This window comes from Salvelinus namaycush, chromosome 3 (genome assembly GCF_016432855.1).
Source record: "Salvelinus namaycush isolate Seneca chromosome 3, SaNama_1.0, whole genome shotgun sequence".
Lineage (NCBI taxonomy): Eukaryota > Metazoa > Chordata > Actinopteri > Salmoniformes > Salmonidae > Salvelinus > Salvelinus namaycush.
The window spans coordinates 61,594,274-61,614,393 of NC_052309.1; the positions used below are offsets into that span (position 1 = coordinate 61,594,274).

Consider the following 20,120-nt stretch of genomic DNA (forward strand, 5'->3'; position numbering starts at 1 on the left):
TATGAACAGCTCTACTGTAACTCAATGGCCATGGACTGACAGGGGAGGCGGATAGGGGTGAATCCTAACATCTACTTAAGTTGAATTTTCACTCGTAGTGATGCATTGATGCTGCAATAGTCTATGTGCTGGGGGGCTAGGGTCAGTCTGTTATATCTGGTGTAATTCTCCTGTCTTATCTGGTATCCTGTGTGAATTTAAGTATGCTCCCTCTAATACTCTCTCTCTCTCTCTCTCTCTCTCTCTCCCCCTCCCGGAGAACCTGAGGCCTAGGATCATGCCTTAAGACTACCTGGCCTGATGACTCCTGGCTGTCCCCAGTCCACCTGGTCATGCTGCTGCTCCAGTTTCAACTGTTCTGCCAGCGGCTATGGAACCCTGACCTGTTCACCGGACGTGCTACCTTGTCCCGGACCTACTGTTTTCGACTCTCTCTCTCTCTCTCTCCCGCACCTGCTGTCTCGACCTCTCAATGCTCGGCTATGAAAAGCCAACTGACATTTACTCCTGAGGTACTGACCTGTTGCACCCTCTACAACCACTATGATTATTATTTGACCCTGTTGGTAATCTATGAACGTTTGAACATCTTGAAGAACAATCTGGCCTTAAAATGGCCATGTACTCTTATAATCTCCACCCGGCACAGCCAGAAGAGGACTGGCCACCCATCAGAGCCTGGTTCCGCTCTAGGTTTCTTCCTAGGTTCCTGCCTTTCTAGGGAGTTCTTCCTAGCCACCGTGCTTCTACATCTGCATTGCTTGTTGTTTGAGGTTTTAGGCTGGGTTTCTGTATAGCACTTTCTGACATCTGCTGATGTAAAAAGGGCTTTATAAATACATTTGATTGATTGAATTAAGAGATTAGGAAGATTTGATTTAAGTGGAAGTTAGGATTCTACCCATAGTTATTAACTTTAAGAGCTGTTGGTTTCTAAAAAGACGTACTCCACTGCTATAAAGAGCACTACTGTAACTCAATGGTTAGGGTCTGACAGGGAGGGCGGGTAGCCAAGTCATTCACTTTGGGAGCTGTTGCTTTTTTAATTACTACTGTTTTGGTATTAATCTCATATGTCATAGGATAGGACTTTGAGCTCCTTGGTGAGGTTTTCGTAAAACGATGGGACTCGTTTGCGAAGCAGCACACACAACTTTCAAGCATACATCTCTAATTGATGCAAAAGATGTCAGGTCTACCTATAGTTTGAAAATGAACAAATGAAAAAGGTCATCTTAAAGCCGTATCCAAAAGCATGCAGATGCTTGTCTTTTCCAGTCCTTTCAGAAAGACTGGTACAGTACACTGTTATAGTACATGCACACATGTTAATTAAGTAACAATTAATAAATGATTTATAAATTCTAGGGGTCACAAGGTCTACTCAGGTCAGTTGTGAGCTTTGGCATGATGAACTAGGCTATAAGGCACTTGAGGCATGGTAGTGACGAATCAGAAACAAAGTTCCAGTTCACAGGCCAATCACTTCACTGAAATGTAATAGACAGTCCAACCAGATCACTGTTGACATACAGATCCCACCCTGTATTTAGGTCAAGTAAATGCAGCAAAAAAATGTGAGTCCAACATATTTCTGAAATGAAAAAGTAAATGGAATAATTTTTTCCCGAAAAGAACGCAACCGATCCCTTTTTTTAACTTGTTCTCTTTGGTTAAAAAATGAAACAAAAACAGGCGCCCATGTACTATACATTCTGTCGCTGCAATGATGCCAAGAAAGGGTGCTAAAACATAAAAATAATAAACCCATGGTGGTTCTTAATCTTCAGCGTTTCTCTCTATCTATCCTCAATCGCCAATCCCATCCCCTTCCTCTCCACCCATTCCCCTCTCATAGTTCGTCCCGTGTGGCTGTGCTGTCCAGAGGTGACTGGAGTACGTCAGAGTTCTGGGCCTCGCTGCTGATCTCCGCCTGCTCCTGTGTCTTCCCCGAGCGGGCCCGGTCCCAGTCCGTACGCACCTTCTCGTTGTCCCACACCACGGAGGTCTCTGTGTCGCTGATGTAGCCCGCGTCTCCTGTGTAGTGAGTGGGGAACACTAGCAGAGGCTCGGCCGAGAAGGCCTTCAGGTCTCGCTCCTCAAACTGCTCCATGTAGTCCGAGCTGGAGAGAGAGGTAAGAGAGAGAAGAGATAAAGGAGAAAGATGTCAAGGGAAACATTGAAAAGAGAAATAGGTGAAAAGGGGTGAATCTCAAGTCTTTTCTCAAGTATCTTCTCTCCTCGCTACCTCCTTAAAACGTGAAGGGGGGTGAGGGGAGCTTCGGAAGAGAATATCTTTCTCCTCTAATGCTCCCTTCATTTGCTGCACTTTGAAAAGGAGGCGAGAAGAGAGGACTCAAGGAATCCAGGAAAATATTTTTGAGATTTACCCGAAGAGACAGGCGACAGAAAGACAAAGAGAGAAAGCGTGCGACAGAGAGGGGTAAACTTACACAGGGTGCTTATTGAACATGACAGGGAGGAACTCATCTACGGGTAATATCCTCTTCAACGGCTCTGCCCTCAGCAGCTTCTGGGCTCCTTGTAATGACATCATATAGCCCAGCGTCCAATAGGAGTAGTCGGCCTCCACCAGGTTGTGTATATTGGGCACGGACTTCTCAGGGCGGTCCACCTGCATCCTCTTCCTGCCGATATAACTGGGAGGAAGAACAGTTGGGAAAAGAGGAAGTTGAAGAAGTTGAAGTTTACACCACATGGGAAGGGTAGACAGTAAGTGCTGAGTCAGCAAGCTAGAACGGGGGTTCTTAACTCTTTTAAAATGACTTCTAACATTACAATTAACACTTAAGAACTAACCAAATACTGTATCATGTGTCTGAGAGATCGGCCAGCGACATCCCAGGGACCAATGCCGGTCCCCAGACCAGAGGTTGAGAATCACTGATCTATAATAGAGGATATCCAGTGTGTATAGTGGATGATGTACAGTCTATGGAACACTTACATCAGGTGCCAGTCTTGCCCCTGGCTCTCCACTTCAGTCATCAGAACACAACAGTAATTGAATGTATATCTATGAGTGGAACAGTCTATGGAACACTCACATCAGGTCCCAGTCTAGACCCTGGCTCTCCACTTCACTCATCAGGTTCATCAGGCGTCGCTTGAAGAAGACCTCGAAACGCAGATCGTCCTCGATCACCAGGGAACTCTTTAGACCCCGCTCTGCGATCTGAACACACACAGAGATAGACAGAGAGAAAACAGCGACCGTCACATTCAGAGGAGGCAAAGAAACGGATGTACACTCTATCTATACCTGAGAGTGGCAGTCAGAGGTGTGTTCCAGGGTTGGGCTCAATTCAGAATTTTGGAATTGACTCCATATTCAACTCATGAGTTTAAAAAAATTAAATAAATATGGAATCTAAAACATATAATATACTTGCAGTGAAGCTGCTCAACAACTACATCACACCAGTCATCCAACAGACTCCCATTCAGAGCGACACACAGAAGTATCCAGGGTCAATGCCCTGCTCACGGGCATGTCGACAGATCTCCCACAAGGCCAAAAACGGGGACCCGAACCCTCCAAGATCCCCCCACAGTTCCCCTATAGCTGCCCCTCAACCATCCGAGACCCCTCCCACAGCCCCCCCCCCCCCCCCCCCAGAAAAAAATAATAAATAAAAAATGTAATTAATTCCATTTCCCACCTCAAAAAAACCCCCTAATGCACCAACAACCAAGAAAATTAACTAAAGAGAAAAAAGACAAAGGAAAACAGAAAACAACAATACAAAAAACAAAGGACATCAAGGACAACTAAAATCACAACAGCAAGGACAACTGTATATGTTTGAGTGCATGTCTGGCACTATTTACATGTGTGTGTGTCCGTGTGTATTTGAATGAGTGTGTGTATATACATGTGTACAAACACCTGCAAGGCATCAGCCTCAAGCAAACCGGAATTATCTGTAAAAACATTGCCCCTCAGAGTCATTCAAACGTACTTTTTATTATGTTTTATTTTGACTTTATTTTTTATAATTTTATCTTAGAATGATGGTCAATCTCCCGCCCAGCAACTTCACTCCCACTTGTCTCCAATTCCACATCCCAACCGTCAGCTTCCCTCAGACCATCCCACCTATCTCTGCTGGCCACCCTCTTAGGATTTCTACGCAACATACACTACCGTTCATACACTACCAGGTCACTTAGAAATGTACTTGTTCTTGAAAGAAAAGCAATTTTTTGGGCCATTAAAATAACATCAAATTGATCAGAAATACAGTGTAGATGACTATTGTAGCTGGAAACAGCAGATTTTCTATGGAATATCTACATAGGCGCACAGAGGCCCATTATCAGCAACCATCACTCCTGTGTTCCAATGGCACGTTGTGTAAGCTAATCCAAGTTTATAATTTTAAGAGGCGAATTGATCATTAGAAAACCCTTTTGCAATTATGTTAGCAGAGCTGAAAACTGTTGTGCTGACTAAAGAAGAAATAAAACTGGCCTTCTTTAGACTAGTTGAGTATCTGGAGCATCAGCATTTTGGGGTTCGATTACAGGCTCAAAATGGCCAGGAACAAAGAACTTTCTTCTGAAACTCATCAGTCTATTCTAGTTCTCAGAAATTAAGGCTATTTCATGCGAGAAATTGCCAAGAAACTGAAGATCTGGTACTACTCCCTTCACAGAACAGCGCAAATTGGCTCTAACCAGAATATAAAGAGGAGTGGGAGGCCCTGGTGCACAACTGAGCAAGAGGACAAGTACATTAGAGTGTCTAGTTTGAGAAACAGACGCCTCACAAGTCCTCAACTGGCAGCTTCATTAAATAGAACCCGCAAAACACAAGCCTTGGGGTTTTTCCAGACTGAAAGGAATTAATAGCCTCAAAGTTCTTCGTCTGTAATTTGACCTTCGCACTGATCTTTCTGTACATTTGTTAATTTTCCATTATTGTATTATTTGGAAAGAATTCCTTCCCGTAATCTTCATTCAGTGGGAGAGGATGAGACGGAAATGAGAACATCTGCTTAAAATATTTAGCTTCCTCTTTTAAAATATAATTCGGAGAATCATTGATGACTCCGTCTTCAGTAACGAGTTTCTGCAAATTATTTTTGTTAGCGTTCCTGTGTTGGAGATTCAGGAAGAATTTTGTGCATTTTTCTCCATATTCCATCCAGTTTGCTTTATTTTTGTAATAGATTACATTAGATCGTTCTTGAATAAGTCCCTCTACTTCTTTTTGTTTATCCTCTAACTTATTTTGTATTTCTGTAGTATTGTTTTTATTGCTATCTACCTGTACTATTAGTTCATGTATTTACCTTGTTAGTCCTGTCTCTTTAGCCAGAAACGGCCTATTTATTTTTGACTTGAATGACCTCGGAAGGTACATTTAAAAGGTATCCCAAACAATAATGTGATTTGTTGAACCTATATTATACTGGAAACATTCAGTTATAAATGATTTTGTCTTAGTTAAAAATATGTAGTTCTCCAGTAAACTTTGATTAAATATCCCCGTCCACGTGGAAATTCTATTAAGTTATGTGAAAGCCAATTAGATGATGATCCTATCGCATTCTGTCTCCTATTAAAACTTTTTTAACCTTTATTGCAAGAGTGAAAGAGACATGAAAATAATGAAGACGACTAGCTTGATTAAGTCTCTTCCATGTATATCTCACTAGGTCTGGGTTTTTTAGTCTCTAAATATCCACTATTTCTAATGTGTCCATAATATTTATACGGTGATGATAGTTTGTAGAGTGATTTCCTTTACGGTCCATTGAGGTACTTAACAATTATAACTGGCTATATTTATTTCACCCCTTACCATAACTAGATACTATTCTCAGTCTAAATTGACCATAATTAGTGCTTGTAAAGTTACTGCTATCAGAGGTCAAAACTAGAGCTTTCAAATGTCTGATATTTAGAATTCAAGAAATAAGTTCTAGCAATATTTGTTTTATTCTGTTGCCTGTGAGCCAATGCCACAGATGTTAGAAAATTGAGACAAGATATTATGTGTGTAGTAAATCTACGTAGGTTGATGTGTATGATATTGGATGTGATTTAGTGAGAGTGTGTACGATGTCTGTATAAGAGTAAGACTATAATGTGTGTTGTCCAAATAAATAATAACCCTGCCAATTTGCATGGTTGAGTGTCTATGTGTGTAACATGTAGTGTGTATAGCCTTAATATTCAGGATGATAATTGTAATCCATATCGTATCACCATCATAGTTGCATCATAATTACCTTTAACATCATTGAAAAACACATCCCAGCATGCGTTGAATTTCGAATTGAATAGGCCACACCCTACAGGATGTTGAATTTGAGTGAAGTCTAATTTAATTAAAAGAAATCATAGAACATGAGAGTTTCATTGAATCTGACAGGTCACACTTCCAGATACCAAAGACTATATCACTAGAATAGCCAATGATATTTCCACCAACCATTTCATTTCTTTGGCTTCTTTTTGAAGGCCTCGGGGTCAACTTGAGGGTTAAACTAATACATTCTGGGAAATATTGTATTTCCCCCAAATTGAACAGTTTCAGTGATTAATGAAATATAACTTATTCGCATACAGGCCAATGTCCTTTTTCAGTGTTATTCGCATGCAGGTTTTGTTTTCCTTGGCCATTCATTTTAAGAATTTATCCTGCATGGATATCACAACATGTTTGATGTTTTATGTGCAAGATGTACTGTAGAATAGAAGAGGCATTTGAATTTCATTGAATTAAATTCTATTTTCTTTCATTCAAATTTGAATTGCAATTCTGTATCCGGTTTACTACTTCAATTGAAATTCAATTCAAGAATTTGAGGCATTCTCAATAATATGATGAATTGAGCCCAACCCTAATGTATTCATTAGGAGAGCACACTGAAGCAAAACTTTTTTTAACAAATAATGAAAATATGTGTTCTTATTGGACAAGTTCAGGTACTACCTCCCCTGTTTCACACCGTTTCTAAAAATGTTGTCCCTACTGAACACTACCCTGGTCTGCAGCTGCAGGGCTCACCTCTTTCCAGATGTTGTAGTGTGAGAGGAAGCAGCCCAGCTCTCCCTTAGTGAGGGGCCTGCCGTGATACGGATCACTGTAGCCTGGTAGCATGTGGATCCCCAGGGCATTGATCTCACTGATGTTCATCGCTCTGAGGGGGAGAGAGGGAGGGTCAGGAGAGGGGGGGGGGGGGGGGGGGGAGAGATAAAGAGACAGAGATAAAGAGAGACACAAATAGAGATGGAGAGAGAAAAAACAGGGTCATTTTGAGCGCTTGAAGACTTAGCGACATGACATTATAAACAGTGAGGCAACTTCTGCTGTGTGTGATGATGTCCCATCACTGAGTCTACCTTTAATGGTACATGAAGTGTATGACGTGCAGAGAGAGGAGTACCTTCAAAAAGGGGTCAACTTACTTGCCGTCCACCGCTTGAATGACCTTGCAGGCAATCTCTTGCTCGTACAGAGTCCTCAGCATGCGATCCCGCCGGTCGGTCCGTTTCTTTAGGTTGATCATGAACACCTGCACACACGCAATACATGGGCCTTACTGTACGGTAGTGAGTCAATACATGCAATACCAAATGACACCCACAGAGGGAGTCATTTTGAGCTGAAGGGTGCAAAAGAGACATTCTGAATTCTAGTGATAAATTCCAAAACGACAGTTACCCTTAGACACTCGGAAACAATTGGATAGGTGTATGAAATGTGTTGACAATTCTTTCCGAGCCTACCAGAAGACATGGTGAAGCAATTGCCTTACTGCTTAATGCCATTAGATCCTTACACATCTTCAGGAGTGCCTAGGGCAGAGGTGTCAAACTCATTCCATGGAGGGTCAAGTGTCTGCTGGTTTTTGTCATTTACTTTCGATTGTGTCCAATTAAGAGCTAGACAACCACGCAAGGGGCGTTCTTAACTAATCAGTGACCTTGAAAACCCGCAGACACTCAACCTCCATTGAAAGAGTTTGACAATGTGGGCATAGGGGCTAGGGGTCAATAAACTCAGCAACCACATTCTGAGCTGGCTCATATCCCACCTCATCAAAGCCCAGTTTATCTTGTATCTTTATGGGGGCCGGGATGTACTCCGAGGGCAGCACATGAGGGTTCCGCACTAACGTGAGAAAGGAGAAAAATGATAGGAATGAGAAACAACTCACACGCTGACCAGTAACATAAGTTAGAGAAGAACGAAAAGCTCCAACTTCCAGCTGTGTTCCGATATCCACACTGGCCTACCACTTAGAATGAGGCAATGTATTGAGCATCCATCCTAAGTGGTAACCCAGTGAGACGTCAAAAAGACGTCATTTCGACCAGTTTTGCCCATTCGGATGCTAGTATGGACATTAGAGCCGACTACCTTTTGACCTGTGACAATATGACATAACACTCACCATTGACCTCCAACAAGGAATGTAGGAAGCTCTCTGCTTCGTCTGTCAGGGAGTTGTGGGCTCGCAGTGGCACGGGGAAATACCCATAAGTCTCTCTGTTACATAGGAACATCTGCACATCTGTGGAAGACGGAGGAAGAGTAGTGTAGCGGGAGAAGAGACGTTTGTTATTAACAACAAGGTTACTACAAACATTTACACGTTGCTTTGCTATGGCTATTCACACTACAAGTCTCACTGTAGATGAGGTTCTTTGTGTCACGCCTAAAAATATAATCCTTAAAAAGATGACACTTATGTATTTATGCAAAAGTATAATTAAGATATCTTACACAAAGCATACACTATGTCTATGGATAGAATTAGAAAAAACTGACTCTGGAAACTCACCACTGTCTGTTAAACCCCCAGGAATTTTGCACAAAAAAAGACAAAAAAAAAAAAAACACGTGCAGAACGTGATTTCTGATCCTTAGATTTGAGAAAGAAGTCCCCTGAGGGGCGGGACGGGGGTGGGGCAGGGGTGAAATCTACATAGTCGTAGCCTCAGCCTATTCACAAAGCGCCTGCGGGAGGCAGAGAGCTGATCTAGAATCAGGTCCTCCCTGTCCATATAATCTTATTCATTACTGTTGTGGAAAACTCGGATCTAAAAGGTAGCAATCCTGAATTACAGCAGTAGGTCTACCTGCCCTGTGAACAGAATAACAGCAGTAGATCTACCTGCCCTGTGAACAGAATAACAGCAGTAGGTCTACCTGCCCTGTGAACAGAATAACAGCAGTAGGTCTACCTGCCCTGTGAACAGAATAACAGCAGTAGGTCTACCTGCCCTGTGAACAGAATAACAGCAGTAGGTCTACCTGCCCTGTGAACAGAATAACAGCAGTAGGTCTACCTGCCCTGTGAACAGAATAACAGCAGTAGGTCTACCTGCCCTGTGAACAAAATAACAGCAGTAGGCCTACCTGCCATGTAAAACAGAAAAACCACAGTAAGCCTACCTGCCATGTGAAGAGAATAACAGCAGTAAGCCTACCTGCCATGTGTACAGAATAACACCAGTAGGCCTACCTGCCATGTGAACAGAATAACAGTAGCAGGCCTACCTGCCATGTAAAACAGAATAACCACAGTAAGCCTACCTGCCATGTAAAACAGAATAACCACAGTAAGCCTACCTGCCATGTGACCAGAATAACAGCAGTAGGCCTACCTGCCATGTAAAACAGAAAAACCACAGTAAGCCTACCTGCCATGTGAAGAGAATAACAGCAGTAAGCCTACCTGCCATGTGAACAGAATAACACCAGTAGGCCTACCTGCCATGTGAACAGAATAACAGTAGCAGGCCTACCTGCCATGTAAAACAGAATAACCACAGTAAGCCTACCTGCCATGTAAAACAGAATAACCACAGTAAGCCTACCTGCCATGTGAACAGAATAACAGCAGTAGGCCTACCTGCCATGTAAAACAGAATATCCACAGTAAGCCTACCTGCCATGTAAAACAGAATAACCACAGTAAGCCTACCTGCCATGTGAACAGAATAACAGCAGTAGGACTACCTGCCATGTAAAACAGAATATCCACAGCAGGCCTACCTGCCATGTGAACAGAATAACCACAGCAGGCCTACCTGCCACATGAACAGAATAACCACAGCAGGCCTACCTGCCATGTGAACAGAATAACCACAGCAGGCCTACTTACCATGTGAACAGAATAACCACAGCAGGCCTACTTGCCTGTAAAACAGGATAACCACAGCAGGCCTACCTGCCATGTAAAACAGAAAAACCACAGCAGTCCTACCTGCCATGTGTTCACAATAACCACAGCAGGCCTACCTGCCATGTAAAACAGAATAACCACAGCAGGCCTACCTGCCATGTGATCACAATAACCACAGCAGGCCTACCTGCCATGTATAACAGAATAACCACAGCAGGCCTACCTGCCATGTGAACAGAATAAACACAGCAGGCCTACCTGCCATGTGAACAGAATAACCACAGCAGGCCTACCTGCCATGTAAAACAGAATAGCCACAGCAGGCCTACCTGCCATGTGAACAGAATAACAGCAGTAGGCCTACCTGCCATGTAAAACAGAATAGCCACAGCAGGCCTACCTGCCATGTGAACAGAATAACAGCAGTAGGCCTACCTGCCATGTGAACAGAATAACAGCAGTAGGCCTACCTGCCATGCGAGCGTAGAGGGCAAACACAATGAAGTGCACCAAATCATTATCATGCAGTATTGTATGTGAAAGCTACTAAACAGGAGAGAAGAGAGAGAACACGTTAACAGTACCTGCCATGTGAGCGGAGAAGGCGAAGACAATGATGTCATCGAAGGCCCAGCTGTAGTCTGGGTGAGGGGGGTGGAAGGCCAGCTGGCGTGACGCCTCCTTCCTCAAGTCAATCAGGAATGTGGAGTGCACCATGGGAACCGCAAAGCATCCTTTACGCACCTGCTTTCTCATAGGGATGTAGGCCGGGGTGCGCTTATAGTAACCCTGGAGGAGGACGAGGGAGAACTGTTCAGAATACGATGAGCACTTCTAGGCGCTTCAATCAAGGTTATTGTGCTCTCACTTTAATGCATGATCACATGCAAAGTATCTGGGGAGGACACGGCCGCACGCCTGCACACAAGCACACACACACACACACACACCCACACACATAGTAGCATACCTGGGAGGTCATGCCACACCAGAAGTTGGAGTAGGCTGCACGGGACTCTAACATGGGAGCTACGATGGTCTTCTTCTCCTTGATGAGCTTCCACAGTACATTAGGATTGGTCAATAGGTTATCACAGTCCGCCACCTCGACAGGGGAGAGTGGAAGAGGGTGTGAGTGTGTGTGTGTGAGAGTGTGATAGAACGGGGAGAGGGAACAGTGAGACACTTAATCCACTTCACGCTTTAAACATCACTCTGCAATGCCAATCCTCTCTAGTGACACTTTGAACAATGGATGTCATTGTAGCCTAAGTCCAGCCACCAGAATCAGTGTTAGAATGAAGAGGCAGTATTGGCCACAGACCTGGGTTCAAATAGTATTTGTTTTCATTCATAAACTTTAGCTGCTCTATTTTAACCCAGCTTTAATTGCACAACATTACTGACGACAAAAGGCACATTTCAAGAACAAAACTTCCTCATCTGTGTTTTCACTCCGTCCCAAAATTATACCCCTGCGAGTCCTGGACAACGTGTTCATGCTTTGGGGTGCAAGAATAGAACTCAAAGCTGTCATATTTAAGATTCAGCCAGGTTTGTTACAGAATGGTACATAGTAACACCAAGCCAGATGAATTGGTTTCCTCTAAACCAGAAGTGAGACAGCAAAACATGACTCCTGCTGCTCTCTTACTGCGTTATTGTTCTTATAAGGAGAACTCTGCGCCTCCGTAAAATAGGGCGGGTCGTTGTGGAGAAAGACTTGACAGCGCCTCAAATGGCACCCTATTCCCTACACACTATGTAGGGAATAGGGTGCCGTTCGGGACGCACCCGGTTTATCTGTAAAAGAGGGTGGGGCCGTCATGGAGACTGGAGAAAGAAGTACCATGAAGTAGTCTGCCCACATGTCTCTTGCGGAGTCCAGTGCTGCCTGCCGTAGCTTCATCACGTGTGCATAGCGGAGGTTGGTCCACTGCTTCGGGCTGTCTGCATCCTGGTACTCTCTGAGTGACAAACATAAACAAACAGGACATTCAGTACATCCTCTCTGGGAACAATTTACAGCAAGGTGCCTCTCCGTAACACTTTACATTAATGTGCCTCTCCGTAACACTTTACATTAATGTGCCTCTCCGTAACACTTTACATTAATGTGCCTCTCGGTAACACTTTATATTAAGGTGCCTCTCCGTAACACTTTTCATTAAGGGGCCTCTCCGTAACACTTAACATTATTGTGCCTCTCCGTAACACTTTACATTAAGGTGCCTCTCAGTAACACTTTACATTAATGTGCCTCGCCGTAACACTTTACATTAATGTGCCTCTCCTGTAACACTTTACATTAATGTGCCTCTCCGTAACACTGTACATTGATGTGCCTCTCCGTAACACTTTACATTAAGGTGCCTCTCCGTAACACTTTACATTAAGGTGCCTCTCCGTAACACTTAACATTAATGTGCCTCTCCGTAACACTTTACATTAAGGTGCCTCTCCGTAACACTTTACATTAATGTGCCTCGCCGTAACACTTTACATTAATGTGCCTCTCCTGTAACACTTTACATTAAGGTGCCTCTCCGTAACACTTTACATTAATGTGCCTCTCCGTAACACTTTACATTAATGTGCCTCTCCCGTAACACTTTACATTAATGTGCCTCTCCCGTAACACTTTACATTAATGTGCCTCTCCGTAACACTTTACATGAATGTGCCTCTCCGTAACACTTTACATTAATGTGCCTCTCCCGTAACACTTTACATTAATGTGCCTCTCCCGTAACACTTTACATTAATGTGCCTCTCCGTAACACTTTACATTAATGTGCCTCTCCGTAACACTTTACATTAAGGTGCCTCTCCGTAACACTTTACATTAAGGTGCCTCTCCGTAACACTTTACATTAATGTGCCTCTCCGTAACACTTTACATTAAGGTGCCTCTCCGTAACACTTTACATTCAGGCGCCTCTCCGGTGACACTTTACATTAAGGTGCCTCTCCGTAACACTTTACATTAAGGTGCCTCTCCGGTGACACTGTACATTAAGGTGTCTTTAAGGAGGATGTTAAGGGTTTATACATAGTTCATATGTAGTTTATAACTCACATATTAACCATCTATAAATGACTTATAAATGTAATATAAAGTGTTACCTCTCCTGTATAAATGAGACAGATAGATACAGAAACACACACAGTTTATAAAGTGAACATGAGAGGAACTCACGTGGGCTCCTCCTGCGGCCTCCACTCCACATAGTGGTACAGTTTTTGGACCTTGACGAGCCAGTCACGCAGGATGGCTGTAGTGTTGTCCACATTGTGGTCCGTCGCTACCCTGTACAACGCAGCGACAGAGGCACATTACTATTTTTTCCTTTCCTGGTCAACAGTGCAAGGGGTAATAAGCACATAGACACACACACAGACGTTTATAGGAGACGTGGCATTGGAAGTAGACCTGAGTAAAGTAGAGACAGTGAATGTGAAAGAGCATATCAGGGCTCAGATGACAGTACTTCAGTGTTCACTTCATTGTGGCCTATTGTCAGGAGCCGTGGGATACCGACTCCAGCATTGAATTGCATACAAGCATGTCGTACGCCCATACCAAAGCAGCTCTAATATCCATTACCCATCCTTGCCGGGTTACTAAAAAGCAGAAAATAGACTAAATAAGCAAGAATGCTGGGGAAGTGAAACTTGATGGTTATTAGCTACTGAAAAGGACTGTGTGTGTGTGTTTGAGAGAGTTATTGTGCCAGACTGACAGTTTGCGTGCCTGATTCCATTCTGCGGCGGTTCCAACTCAAACCACATCTTTCCGTCTATGTGAATAGGAACGGGGGATCCTGTTACAACTAGAGAACGACTGATAATCAGTCGGGCCGATATATCCGCCGATATTGGCCTTTTCTAGTCTTGTTCCATCGCTGCAACTCCCGTACGGACTCGGGAGAGTCGAAGGTGCGTCCTCCGAAACACGACACTGCCAAGCCGCACTGCTTCTTGACACACTGCTCGCTTAACCCGGAAGCCAGCCGCACCAATGTGTACAGTGTGTACACCAATGTGTACACCAATGTGTACACCGTACAGCTGGATGCGCCCGGCCGCCACAAGGAGTCACTAGAGCGCGATGCGACAAGGACATCCCAGCCGGCCAAACCCTCCCCTAACCCGGGCGACACTGGGCCAACCCAGCGTCCGCTTTAGACGGACCAATATTACATGCGCACTAGCACTCAGCGCGCACAGAGAGCAGCGCGAGAAGGGACGACGTCATCAAGTCATCCAAAAACATGTCAGACATTGGATAAATATAAAATTGTAATATCTTTGCCTGTGAGTGATGAAAAACAATTGGCCTCAGAGACAATTATTTGAATAAGTCAAAGGATGTTTAGTGCACAAAGGCGATGACTAAAGTGTCTTATTAGGAATTTTCTAATCTGACTTCTCTATGTGGAAATCTATGTATGGAAATCGTCTTTTTGGGCCGGGGCATCAGTTAAACTGTAGTACCGATGCAAAACTGTAGGAGCAGTCAAAACCGTGCTTCTAGATCAGAACCCTGAAGTTAACACAGGCTTAGGAGATAATATACGTTTTGTTCTATGAAATAAAATCAGTCAGTTAACATGACCGTTTATGAATTATAAAGCCTTGTGTGCTTTTTTATTACAAAATTCACAAAAAGTGACATTAGCTGATGAAAATGGTATCATAGAGCAAAACGTATCAGATCTCCTATGCATGTGTTTACCAGAGGCCCATCCCCAAAAAGTGACAAAAACATTCATTTTCTCATACCCTTTGTCTAATGATCTTTACTATTGCTCTCTAGCTGGCTAGATAAACATGGTGCTAAGATATCAGATAGGAGCTAATAGCAAATGTGGCTAGCTAGCTACATGCACTATTTTCGGCAACGAGCCATCTGACTTGCTGAGTAATGTTTGCTATTTACTGGTTTGCTGATCTGACCAGCTGCAATCGTATCCGTATATTGACTTGCATAGTTTTTCCTACCTTCGCTCTCCTTGCTAGATATTATGCACATTTATGGCTTCGTAGCAAATGTCATCGCAATAAACAGCACCAAGTGATACACTACATCGTGCTTCTAGCTCCGACAGTACAGTATATCTAACAAGTAATATTTAAGTGTCACAACAAATGCTCAAAAACACGTAAATCTAAGTAAGGAATGGATTAAATATATATATATATATACATATATGTTAGAGCGGCATTGGACTAAGATACTGTCACGACTTCTGCCGAAGTCGTTGCCTCTCCTTGTTCGGGCGGTGTTCGGCGGTCGACGTCACCGGTCTTCTAGCCATCATCGATCCATTTTTTCATTTTCCATTGGTTTTGTCTTGTCTTCCCACACACCTGTTTTCAATCCCATCCATTATCCTCTTGTGTATTTAACCCTCTGTTTCCCCTCATGTCTTTGTCAGAGATTGTTTCTTGTTAGGATTGTTTTTATGTGTATAGGTGCGCGACGGGTCTTCGTACCCATATTTGTTTTGTTCGTTTCTTATTTAGTGTTATGGAGCAGGTATTTGGACTTTCATTAAAAGACTCCATTTTACACTACGTTTGACTCTCCTGCGCCTGACTTCCCTGCCACCTATACAAACGACTCTGACAGAATCTCTGACCAATATGAAGTCAGCAGGAGAGGACACTACGCTCATGGAGGTGGAGGAACGCGTCCGGGAACAAACGGAGGAGATTGAATGTTTGAGCGCAGTCATGGATCGCATTGTCCAGAAAATGGACCGCTGGGAGAGACAGGGAGTTTCTCCAGCGCCTCCACTCCCACAACCAGGGTATTCCTTGAACACTTTTTCCCCTCCTGAACCGAACAAAATCCATTTACCCCTACCCATTGGATACAACGGAGATACTGCCGGCTGCCAGGGTTTCCTCCTTAAACTTACGTTGTATCTGGCCACGGTCTCCCCAGTACCATCAGACCGTGAGAAGAGTTGCGCCCTCGTCTCATGCCTCACCGGGAAAGCCCGGGAGTGGGCCAGCGCTGTGTGTAGAGAGGAGGATGCGGCGTTGGACGATTTTGAGGAGTTCATCCGCCATTTCCGGAGAGTATTCGACCACCCATCCGAAGGCAAAGCGGCGGGTGAGCGCCTCTATCATCTGAGGCAGGAGACGAGGAGTGCACAGGAGTTTGCTTTGGAGTTTAGAACCTTGGCTGCCGGCGCTGGATGGAGCGACAGGGCCCTGATCGACCAGTACCGCTGTAGTCTACGCGAGGACGTCCGTCGGGAGCTGGCCTGTAGAGACACCACCCTCAACTTCGACCAGCTGGTGGACATGTCCATCAGGCTGGACAACATGCTGGCTACTCGTGGACGTCTAGATCGGGGTCTGGTTGTTCCATCCTCTCGCACCCTCTCTCCCGAACCTATGGAATTGGGAGGGATGGTGCGCAGGGAGACTGGAGGGGGTTCCTGCTCGAGCACCATTTATGGTCGCAGAGATCACACTGCTGGTCGGTGCCGGGTTGGTTCCTCTGGGAATAGAGAAGGCAGGCAGGGCACTCTGGCATCACCCCAGGTGAGTAGGCACCATTCTCATCCAGAGCCCTCTGTCGCACTTATGTTTGTCTCTGTCACTTTTCCGGACTTTTCCCTGCATTCCCAGTATAAGGCGCTAGTAGATTCAGGCGCAGCTGGGAATTTCATTAATAAAGATCTAGCTCATAGTTTAGGGATCCCTATTGTTTCTGTGGATATGCCTTTCCCTATTCATGCCTTAGATAGTCGACCATTAGGTTCAGGGTTTATCAGGGAGGTCACCGCACCTTTGTGTATGATAACGCAGGAGGGTCACAAGGAGAAGATTAGTCTTTTCCTTATTGATTCTCCTGCGTATTCTGTGGTGCTAGGCCTACCCTGGTTAACTTATCATAACCCCACTGTTTCTTGGCCACAGAGGGCTCTCACAGGGTGGTCGCGAGAGTGCTCAGGTAGGTGTTTAGGGGTTTCCGTTGGTGCTACTACGGTGGAAAGTCCAGACCAGGTCTCCACCGTGCGCATTCCCCCCGAATATGCCGATTTGGCTCTCGCCTTCTGTAAAAAGAAGGCGACTCAATTACCACCCCATCGACAGGGGGATTGTGCGATAGATCTCCTGGTAGACGCTGCATATCCCAGGAGTCACGTGTATCCCCTGTCGCAAGCGGAGACGGTGGCTATGGATACATATATCTCTGAATCCCTGCGTCAGGGGTTCATTCAGCCATCCATTTCACCAGCCTCTTCGAGTTTCTTTTTTGTGAAGAAGAAGGATGGCGGTTTACGCCCGTGCATTGATTATCGAGGTCTCAATAAAATCACGGTGAAATATAGTTACCCGTTACCTCTGATAAATACAGTTATTGAGTCAATGAACGGGGCACGCTTCTTCACAAAATTGGATCTCAGGAGTGCGTACAATCTGGTGCGTATTCGGAAGGGTGATGAGTGGAAGACGGCATTTAGCACCACCTCAGGTCATTATGAGTACCTTGTTATGCCATATGGGTTGATGAATGCTCCATCAGTTTTCCAATCATTTGTAGATGAGATCTTCAGGGACCTGCATGGGCAGGGTGTAGTGGTGTATATCGATGATATTCTGATATACTCCGCTACACGCGCCGAGCATGTGTCCCTGGTGCGCAGGGTGCTTGGTCGCCTGTTGGAGCATGATCTATATGTCAAGGCTGAGAAATGCTTGTTCTTCCAACAATCCATCTCCTTCCTAGGGCATCGGATTTCCACTTCAGGAGTGGAGATGGAGAGCGACCGCATTACTGCCGTGCGTAATTGGCCGACTCCAACCACGGTAAAGGAGGTGCAGCGTTTTTTAGGGTTTGCCAATTACTACCGGAGGTTTATCCGGGGTTTTGGTCAGGTGGCTGCTCCCATTACCTCACTGCTAAAGGGGGGCCCGGTGCGCTTGCAGTGGTCGGCTGAGGCGAACAGGGCTTTTGGACACCTGAAGACTCTGTTTACCTCGGCGCCTGTGCTGGCTCATCCGGATCCCTCTTTGCCATTCATAGTGTAAGGGAACTCCCCCCTCAATTGTACAAAATAACATGGCAACTTATTGGCACCGAGCGGACCATATACACAATGGGATTGTGTGGGATTTCACATTACATCCGGCGCTGTTTCGTCCAAAGTTGATGGCAAATGCCATATTGCAAATGAGCTGTGTAACACTCCAAAATTCCTATAGTGGGCGAGTTTGTTCTATCTAAATTTTTCATAGGCCTTTTGTAACGCAAGTCAAGACCCAAGAGTAAAATTTTGAGATTTTGAAAGTTTTGGCAAAAACTTATCACCCACTTAAAAAAGTGCTTTCTGGACCGTTTTTTGAAATTCTTTCGAGTTTTATGTCAATTACCCATGTGTAAGAACTGTATGAAAATACTTTTGTCAAATTTTAATAACATAATTTTTTTGAAATTTTTATTTGGACTTAAGGAATTTGTTTTGTGCATTTGGAATGTGATTTCATAGGAAGTCAAAAGTCAAAAGTCAAAAATGTCAAAAATTTGGAAAAAACGTATCACCCCCTTTAAAAAAGTGCTTTCTGGACCCTTTTTTCGAAATTCTTTCGAGTTTTATGTCAATTACACATGTGTAAGAACTGTATGAAAATACTTTAGTCACATTTATTATCATAATTTTTTATAAATGTTTACTTGTACTTAAGGAATATGTTTTGTGCATTTGGAATGTGATTTCATAGGAAGTCAAAAGTCAAAAATGTCAAAAATTTGGAAAAAACATATCACCCCCTTCATAGTCGAAAATAACATTTTTTTTTTAAAGGCCAAAATGAAGCAGTTAAAACTGTATTGAAAATCGTGCGTGGTAACCCAAAACATGAAACAGAATATTTTTTGACTTTTTTTGAAAACCTCCATAAATCACTCAGGCCAGCACCCATTGATTTTTGCCCGTAGTATAGTGCTCCCAGAGCGGGTATGGAAGTCTGGATGCCCCCTAAAAGCAATTTCAACCATGGCACCTGGTAACCCCAAAAAAATACCAGGTGCACGAAAAGTTTGGACTTAGAATATTTTTTGAGTTTTTTGGAAAAACTCCATAAATCACTCAGGCCATTGACTCGAGAAGAAAAAACATAAAATATTTTCCAGAAAAAAAAACAATATTTTTTGACTTTTTTTGGAAACCTCCTTAAATCACTCAGGCCGGACACCCATTGACTCGAGAATAAAAAACAAAACAAAAATTCCAGAAGAAAAAACAGAATATTTTCTGACTTTTTTTGAAAACCTCCATAAATCACTCAGGCCAGCACACATTGATTTTTGGCTGTAGAATAGTGCTCCCAGAGCGGGTATGGAAGTCTGGATGCCCCCTAAAAGCAATTTCAACCATGGCACCTGGTAACCCCAAAAAAATACCAGGTGCACGAAAAGTTTGGACTTAGAATATTTTTTGAGTTTTTTGGAAAAACTCCATAAATTGACTCGAGAAGAAAAAACATAAAATATTTTCCAGAAAAAAAACCAAATTTTTTGACTTTTTTTGAAAACCTCCATAAATCACTCAGGCCAGCACCCATTGATTTTTGCCCGTAGTATAGTGCTCCCAGAGCGGGTATGGAAGTCTGGATCCCCCCTAAAAGCATTTAAGGCTCTGTGTGTCTTTAAGCACCATACTTTTTCATTCCATCCTTGCTGTGTGTGTCTGTGTGTGTGTGTGTGAGCTTTTCTTTGACATCTGTTTAGAGAAATGACTGATTTACACTTCATGAGGGTTGCCTAATCACACACTTAAAGTTTTGGAAAGATCTGACTTTTTTAACCCTTTGAAACAGCACCTATGACCCCATTTTAAGGCACTTCCGGTTGGCACAGGAAGCTATAAGTAAACACCTATCCTGATCGGGGTATGCTTTTACAGAATCCTGAGTTTTAAGTCTATA

General features: G+C 43.8%; 1 protein-coding gene across 1 annotated transcript in view; it reads right to left on the reverse strand.

The window, feature by feature from the left end:
- Window positions 1–755: 755 nt before the first annotated feature.
- The window catches only part of LOC120034343 (procollagen galactosyltransferase 1-like), a 40,702-nt gene continuing 21,337 nt past the window's right edge, over window positions 756–20,120 (reverse strand). The window contains exons 2-12 of the mRNA XM_038980866.1: window positions 13,369–13,479; window positions 12,019–12,136; window positions 11,140–11,274; window positions 10,754–10,958; window positions 8,433–8,552; window positions 8,073–8,149; window positions 7,444–7,550; window positions 7,043–7,175; window positions 3,069–3,196; window positions 2,454–2,660; window positions 756–2,123 (exon numbers count right to left, since the gene is read on the reverse strand). Coding sequence (XP_038836794.1) covers window positions 1,853–2,123; window positions 2,454–2,660; window positions 3,069–3,196; window positions 7,043–7,175; window positions 7,444–7,550; window positions 8,073–8,149; window positions 8,433–8,552; window positions 10,754–10,958; window positions 11,140–11,274; window positions 12,019–12,136; window positions 13,369–13,479 — 1,612 coding nt within the window. The 3' untranslated portion in view covers window positions 756–1,852. The remainder of the gene's footprint in view (window positions 2,124–2,453; window positions 2,661–3,068; window positions 3,197–7,042; window positions 7,176–7,443; window positions 7,551–8,072; window positions 8,150–8,432; window positions 8,553–10,753; window positions 10,959–11,139; window positions 11,275–12,018; window positions 12,137–13,368; window positions 13,480–20,120) is intronic.